A 7937-nucleotide genomic window follows, 5' to 3' on the forward strand; every position below is an offset into this window, starting at 1 on the left:
CCCTCAGCTCTTCAGCTCAAGGCGAGCGCTCTACCACTTGAGCTACAGCGCCACTTCCGGTTTTCTGGTGGTTTTTATTGGAGATAGGAGTCTCACGGTCTCTCCTGCCTGGGCTGGCTTTGAACCGTGATCCTCAGATCTCAGCCTCCTGAGTAGCTAGGATTACAGGCGTGAGCCACCAGCGCCCGGCTTCCTGTAACTTTTTTGCTCAAGGTTTGCACACTAACATTTGAGCCACAGCTCCACTTCTGGCTTTTTTTCCAGGGATAGTACCCAAGCCCTGAGTTTAAGCCCCAGTATACTGGAGAAGACTGTAGATGGTTCTGACCATAAAGTCAGTTTCTAGTGGAGAAGATTGATTCTAGAATGCTCCATGCCTATCACCTGTAATCAGTGTTGCCCTTACTCAGTATCAAAAGCAAGTAGTCTCCTCTGGGAAGAGGCTCAAATAGAAAATCTTTGACCTTGAGAAATATAATCAGTAGATCTGATGAAACATTATTACCTTTTTTCCTTTAGAGCTGGTTTCAGAATAAGAGATCCAAACTTCCATATGAAGAGAGACAAAGGATATTTGCTATGTGGAAACACCAATACTATCTACCTTTCAACAACCAGTATGTTCAGGCTGCAGCTCCCAGCTATGCCAACGAGAGGTTCCTGACGGAGCAGAATGCTCAGCCAGCTAGAGCGGATTGGTCCTCTCTGGAGAAACAAGAAGGGAATCTCAGCCAGCAGATGGACTCCAATGCCAAAAGGTACCCAAACTATGCGTTAGAGGGTGAAGATGCCACAGGAAATGAGCATTCTCCACATACTTCTTTCCTAGGCTTCAACTCCACAACATACCTACATCCCTCTACCATTTCTGAGCAGCATTTTGACAATGACAAGTGTGAGGCCTTGGAAAGCCAACATGGAAGTCCTTCCTTTTTGCATCATGTTTCTAGGGAGTATGACGGATGGCAGAAGGAAGAGTAGAAAATTATTTCTATTAAGACCATGACAGAACTAGAGCCACAGCAAAACGGCCACTTCCGCTGCAGCAACATCAAAGACCTGAGGATCATCAGACAGAAGGTGCTAATCTAGGAGCATCTGCCAAATATGTCATCCAGGCATCCACAGTAATGCAAGGCAAAAGGCCTCCTCAGAAAGCTCCAATAATAGAGGATTTTATTCATTTTTAAGTGCCAGTACTGGAGCTTGAACTCGGGGCCTATACACTATGCTTAGTTTTTCAGTTAAGGTTGGGGCTCTACCACTTGAGCCACACTTCTGCTTGTTTTTTTGTTTTTTGTTTTTTTTGGTTTATTAAACATCTCTGCTTTGTTTGCCCAGATTGATCTGTTATCCTCAGATCTCAGCTTCTTGAGTAGCAAGGATTATAGGCATGAGTCACCATTGCCCAGCATTGTATTGTTTAATAGTAACGGGTTTTAAACTCACGAAGATAAGCCCTTTTTCATTGTCATGTCTTCAGCCCTTTTGTTTTTGAAATAAGCTCTTGTAGATATCTATGTGGCCCAAGCTGGCCTCAATTTTGTAATCTTCCTGCCTCTGCCTCTCAAGTAGCTGAGACTGCAGGTATGCACCACTGTGCCCAGTTTATTTATGAGGGGAAGGGAGGTTACTGGGGCATCGTGTATGGGAGGCTGTGAGGAAAGTGCTCTTTCACTACTTGAGTTTCAAGAAGTAAATATTTTATAATCTGTGGGTGAGATTTCACATATTCATTTATTAATGTTTGAACTTGAAGTATCTGTCTGGATTTGTCTTTATGGTTAGATTGTTGACTCCCAATCCCATACTTTGTATTGTTTTGTGTGCTGTATTTGTTTTGTGTGCTGTATAACTAAGATAAAATAAAGTCATAAGGTAGTTACTATACCAAGCTGACTGATGCCCTCAAAAATAACTTGCCTGTCACTAGTGGCTCACATCTGTAGCCCTATCTATTTAGGAGGCTGGGATCTGAGAACTGAGGTTTGAAGTCAACCTGGGCAGGAAAATCCAGTTATCTCCAATTAGCCACCAAAAGGCCAGAAGTGGAACTATGGCTTAAGTGGTAGAGTGCCATCCTTGAGTGAAAAAGCTAAAGGAAAATGCAAGGCCCTGTGTTTAAGCCCCAGTACTGGCACACACATACACATATACATACAATGAGAACACACTGAGAAAAAAGTTGTAAGGTATTCCTCCGACAGCCAAGCGGCAACAGGAGAAACCAAATGTACCCCACGCCTTGCTCCTGGTCTTCAAGCCTCCAGGACTGAGAAAATTAACTTCACTGTTTAAGCCAATCCAGTCTGTGGTCCTTTTTGTTATAGTAGATTTAGCAAACTAATAAGAGATAAGGGGCTATAACAGAGTTTCATGAGACAGACACATCGATGAAACACAAATACAAAGTTGTATTTATTTTTAATAATGAAAGTAACAAATGTGGAATCAATTCACTATTTTTAATTCTAACACAATGTTAGCACAAAATTATGCTCAATATTCTTTAAAAACACAGTACTATTATGAGAGCAATAAGACCATTCTTAAGAATGTAGGGTTTTATGTGTGTCCAAAACAAGTGGGTGGTAAGTAAAGAAACACATACTAGAGACTTGACTGCAAAGGTCTTGAGTAAAACAGCCAACCACTACAAAGTGAGCAAAGTAAATATGGGGTTTCTAGAAATCTAGAAATCAGTTCACTGCAGGATGGGATGATTTGGGAAAGGCCCTGCAATGAATTCTTTCCATATTCCTACATTCTCAACTTGGAATCTACCACAATGGAACTTCTGCAAGACAGGAGATTCTTTACTAATGCTTGCTGACAAAACCTATGCCTCCTAATTTGTTGACGTGATCAGAAGTCCCTTATCACCAATACAGAAGACACTCCAGCTGAAGTCTAGATTTTCCTTTAAAACCAGATATTACGCTGGGGACAGATGGCTTAGGAGACAGAACTGATGACAGAGGTTCAAAGCCAGCCAAGGCTTTGAAGACTCTTATCTCCAGTTAATTAACAAAAATCTGGAAATAGAACTGTGGCTCAAGTAGTACAATGCCCATCTTTAGATTAAAAGCTAAGGGACAAAGCCTAAGCTCTGAATTCAAATCTCACTATTGGCAGGCAGGCACAAGCACACACGCACGCACGCACATGCATGCAAACACAAACACATACACACACACACACACACACTAGAAAAAAAATTAAACATAAATACTTGCCACTGATAGCTCTCAATATGCCTAATTTGTTTTTGTCCTGCTACGTAACTCTGCTAGGCTACAAAAGTGGAGACCTGGAACAGCAGTAGCACTGGTCAAATGTGTCCTTGCAAGTCAAAGGTCAACGGTTACAACTGTTAATAGCTTCATCAATCCCATCTTCTCCTACTCTCATTTACTATTTCTTTCGGAATTCAATTCTCCGAGCTACATTCTGAGCACCAAATTTTTTGACCAATGCATTTCTGGTATCTTCATCATCTTTTTGTAAGTCTAAGTCATCTTGTCGGGACCAAATGGGGTAGCCATCAGCTCTCTGACCAGACTCTAAAAAGGAAGAAGTTGCTTCTAGCTCACCACTATTTTTTAAGAAGGCTTGTGTAACTGTTGACAGATCCAAGTTAAATTTTTCCATTAATTGCCGGATGATTTTAATGGCAGCTCCCACCTCTGCTGTAGAAATCTTATCTTCCTCCTCCTCCTCAGGTTGTGCTTCTGCATTTTCCTCGGGTGTAGGAGGGTCGTCATCACACATTGTTATGTGTATTTCAAAATCAGGGGTTTCATCTACCTACAGAGAATGATCAGAAAGAGCAGTTCCTAATGACCTAATTCAGAATGCAATGTATGGTCCCTCCCAACTCCACCCCCTTGCTCTCTGCACACCAATCACACTGAAGTTTCACTAATATGTTACACAAGTTCATTCACACTGGATGCACATGTACACATGTGTGTATTATCCATGTATGTACCTGGGAAGATGGTGTGTGCATGTATATATATAGTTATGTTTCAACAGATTAGATGCTTTACTGATTGTGAGAAATACATGTGTCAATATGCACACACAATATATATATACATGTACATACATATGCACAGAGAACAATACACATGTATATACACGTTCATTAGATCTTTGTTAAATATTTGATTTCATTTCCAGACTGTAAAGTTCCAGAAGAGCCAGAACCTAATATTTGACTCATCACAGACTCGCTTTTCTCTCCAATGCTAAGATGTGCTAAGTTCTCAGCACTGCTGCATGACTCTCTGCCTAGGCACATTATGAATGTGCTACCTAAGAGCCAGGCATGACAGCTGAAGCAAGATGAGCCAAACACACAACACACATCACAAAGCAACAATCCCAAACTTCTGCCAGATCCAATGCATTGCTCCACTCACTAGTTCCAGAAACTTTAATTTATCCCTCCTCCTCCTTTTGTAGTAGTGGCACTAGGGTTTGAACTCAGGCAGCCATTCTATCACTTAAACCAAACCTCCAGATGTTATTTCTCATTTTTTAGACTGAATCCTAGCCAGACGTGGTGGTACATTCCTGTAACCCCAGCACTTGGGAGACTGAAGTGGCATACAAGTTCAAAGTCAGCCTGTGCTACATAATGTAGCAAAACTTATCTCAAAAATAAAATTTTTAATTAAAAAACACTGAAGCCTACTCATTTTTCTTTGTGTTTATAAGAAAATCTAATTCTTTTCCTTAGAGAAGACACATGAATAGTTTAAAAATACATACTTAAAAAAGTATATATACACTTAACATATATATTTATATTTTAAAAATATAAAAATATATTCTGGCTCAGTGGTAGAGCGCTTGCCTTGCATGCTCGAGGCCCTGGGTTCAATTCCTCAGCACCACATAAGCAAAAAGAAAAAAGCCGGAAGTGGCGCTGTGGCTCAAGTGGTAGAGCGCTAGCCTTGAGCTGAAGAGCTGAGGGACAGCACCCAGGCCTAGAGTTCAGGCCCCACGACCGGACCCAAAAAAAAAAAAAAAAAAAGTATTCATCATTTGTCACTCCTGATTTTCTCAAAAGCTTCTTCTTGGATTCCAACAAAGTATTAGAAGCTAAATCAAATATATAGAAGAGCAAAAGTATTCCCCTAAAACTGTAAGCACACAAAAAGCTAAATGTTTGATGGTAAAAATAACTATAGGAGGCTGGGAAGGTGGCTCAGTGGTAGAGTGCTTGCCTCGCATGCATGAGGCCCTGGGTTCCATTCCTCAGCACCACATAAGCAGAAAAAAAACCAGGGTGATGCTGTGGCCCAAGTGGTAGGAGCGCTAGCCTTGAGCTGAAGAGCTGAGGGACAGCGCCCAGGCCCAGAGTCAGGCCCCATGACCAACCAACCAAACAAACAACAAAAAAACAAGCACTAGGCTCAGAGTTCAAATCCTGGTACCAGGAAATTATAAGTCTCTATTCTGCCTGATTTCTCTCTCCCACTCTAGCTGTGCTGCCCCAAACTAAAAAGCTTTTCAAAGCCGAAAGCCTAAATCCTCCCATTCTCCTTTTTCCTCTTCTGTGTTTAATTTCTCTCTTATATTCCTGGACCTCAGGTGGGTGAAAAAGGTAGATGGGATAGTCAATTTCAAAGAAGGGAGGCAGGGGGAAAAGAGAGTAAATCTAGTTAATATACCACAACTTCCTCAAACTCCTGAGTGGATTTCACAAGCATGGTTTTGACTTTTTCTTCATTCTCCTTTATGTCTTCCTTTGCATACTCTTCTTCAGACAAGTCTGCTGTCCTCTTAGTCTGTGGTTCTACTAAAGAAGAACAGCATAAATTAGCATTTGCCTCCTTCACCTCACACATGTAACCCCAACTACTCAGGAGACTGAGTAGTTAGGATTACAGTTTGAAGCACTGGCAGGAGTCTAGCAGAGAGCAAGCATTGAGCAGAAAAGCTCAGAAACAACACACAGCCCTGAGTTTAAGACCCAAGCTCTGAGCCAGATGTTAGTGGCTCACACCTATAATCCTAGCTACTCAGGAGGCTGAGATCTGTGGATCACAGTTAAAAACCAGCCTGTGCAGGAAAGTCTGAGACTCTTATCTCCAGTTAACCACCAGAAAACCCAAGCCCTATTACCCATATAAAAAAGCAGGCCCTGCCGGGCGCTGGTGGCTCACGCCTGTAATCCTAGCTACTCAGGAGGCTGAGATCTGAGGATCTCGGTTCAAAGCCAGCCCGGGCAGGAGAGACCGTGAGACTCTTATCTCCAATAAACCACCAGAAAATCGGAAGTGGCGCTGTAGCTCAAGTGGTAGAGCGCTCGCCTAGAGCTGAAGAGCTGAAGGGACAGCGCCCAGGCCCAGAGTTCAAGCCCCACGACCGACCAAAAAAAAAAAAAAAAAAAAAAGCAGGCCCTGCGCACACAAAAAAGCATATGCTATATGCTGTGTAAACTCTATCCAGAAGTAAGCCTCCACCTTTGTAAATTTTTCTTTCAGAAGACACCTATTTTAGTTGTTATTGTTTTAGTGTTTTGTTTTTGTTTTGCCAGTCCTGGGGCTTAAACTCAGGACCTGGGCACTTTCTCTGAGCGTTTGTTTAAGGCTGGCATTCTACCACTTGAGTCACAGCCCCACTTCCGGCTTTTTCTGTTTATGTGGTACTGAGGAATCAAACCCAGGGCTTCATGGATGCTAGGCAAGTAAGCCCTCTACCACTATGCCACTTTCCCAGCTCAAATGGGATATTCTTAAACTCTGACAAACTTTATTACTCTTCAAGCTTCATTCACTTTTTGCTTTGTATTGACAATCGAACGAAAACGCATCCTGTGCCAGGTGCCGGTGGCGCATACCTGTAATCCTAGCTACTCAGGAGGCTGAGATCTGAGGATCACCGTTTGAAGCCAGCCCAGAACAGCCAGTGAGCCCCCTATCTCCAATGGATCACCAAAAAGCTGAAAGTGGAGCTGTGGCTCAAATGGGAGCGCACCAACTTGGAGCAACAGGGACAGCAGCTAAGCCCTGGGTTCAAGTCCCAGTACCGGCACAAAAATGAAACAAACCCCAAAACGGTTCAGTTTTACCCTGATGTCAACAGAGGGGCGGGGCTGAGCGATGCCACCAAGGCCGGACGCGGCCGGCAGGCCGGGCTGCCCGGGCCCCGGGCCCCCGCGCGCGCCCCGCAGCCGCCCTCACCCCCGCTCTCGGCCGCCTCGGGGTCCGGCTCGGCCTTGCGCTTGAGTCTCTGCGCCGAGGGGCTCCCCGGGGCGCCCCCCAGCTGGTACTGGTGCTCCTGGCCCCGCAGGTGCTTCAGGTAGCGGTCCTTCATGGACTGCCACGAGTGCTGGGTGACCGAGGCCTTCTCCATGGCTTTCCACAGGACGGTGCCCGTCACGGAGCTGGGCGAGCGGGCGTTTTCCTTCACGTAGGTCAAGATGGCCACGTCGTCCGCGTCGGTGAAGGCCATCCGCCCGTTGAGCGGCGGCGGCGGCGGCGGCGGCTCGGACTCGGCGGCGCGCTCGGCCGGGGCCCCGGCTTTGGTGTCCGAGCCCAGCCGGTAGGCCTCCAGCTCCAGCCTCTCGTTGCGCTCCACGCAGTCCAGGATGAACTGCGTGGAGATGAAGTCGCCCGCCGCCTCGGCCGCCGCCTCCCCGGGCTGGGCCAGCAGCACGGCGCCCGGCTCCTGCACCCGGCACACCGTGCCGCCGCCGTGCAGGATCAGCGTCGACAGCCGGCGCTTGGCCGGGCTGGGCCGCACGTAGAACGACATGGAGCTGCCGTCCTCCCTCAGGAACAGAGTGGAGGAATGGGTGGGCCCGTTGGGGTCTTTGCCCAAATCCATCGCCTCCGCCATGGCCCAGGCCTGTCACCACCACCAGCTCGGACAGAACGCTAGCCAGCCTAGCACTGCGCCTGCGCAGCACCCCAAACGCG

The 7937-nt window shown here is 45.7% G+C and overlaps 1 protein-coding gene and 1 long non-coding RNA gene across 3 annotated transcripts; one reads left to right on the top strand and one right to left on the bottom strand.

The window, feature by feature from the left end:
• Positions 1–669: 669 nt before the first annotated feature.
• LOC138826696 (uncharacterized) lies at positions 670–4633 on the top strand. Its single transcript, XR_011371813.1, has 3 exons — positions 670–758; positions 951–1080; positions 4550–4633. It is a non-coding gene; the product is annotated as an uncharacterized lncRNA (long non-coding RNA).
• LOC138826694 (telomeric repeat-binding factor 2-interacting protein 1-like) lies at positions 2408–7894 on the bottom strand. Of its 2 annotated transcripts, none has more exons than XM_070021936.1 (3): positions 7200–7894; positions 5685–5809; positions 2408–3807 (listed from the first exon to the last, which is right to left on the bottom strand). In XM_070021936.1, the coding sequence occupies exons 1-3, from the start codon at positions 7855–7857 to the stop codon at positions 3415–3417; spliced, it is 1176 nt and encodes a 391-aa protein (XP_069878037.1). In that variant the 5' UTR covers positions 7858–7894; the 3' UTR covers positions 2408–3414. The 2 variants fall into 2 exon arrangements, with proteins under 2 accessions (XP_069878037.1, XP_069878034.1); XM_070021933.1 differs by having other exon boundaries at positions 5685–5812.
• Between the last annotated feature and the right edge of the window lie 43 nt (positions 7895–7937).

The sequence above is a fragment of the Dipodomys merriami genome, unplaced genomic scaffold, assembly GCF_024711535.1.
Source record: "Dipodomys merriami isolate MVZ:Mamm:240054 unplaced genomic scaffold, mDipMer1.0.p SCAF_148, whole genome shotgun sequence".
Lineage (NCBI taxonomy): Eukaryota > Metazoa > Chordata > Mammalia > Rodentia > Heteromyidae > Dipodomys > Dipodomys merriami.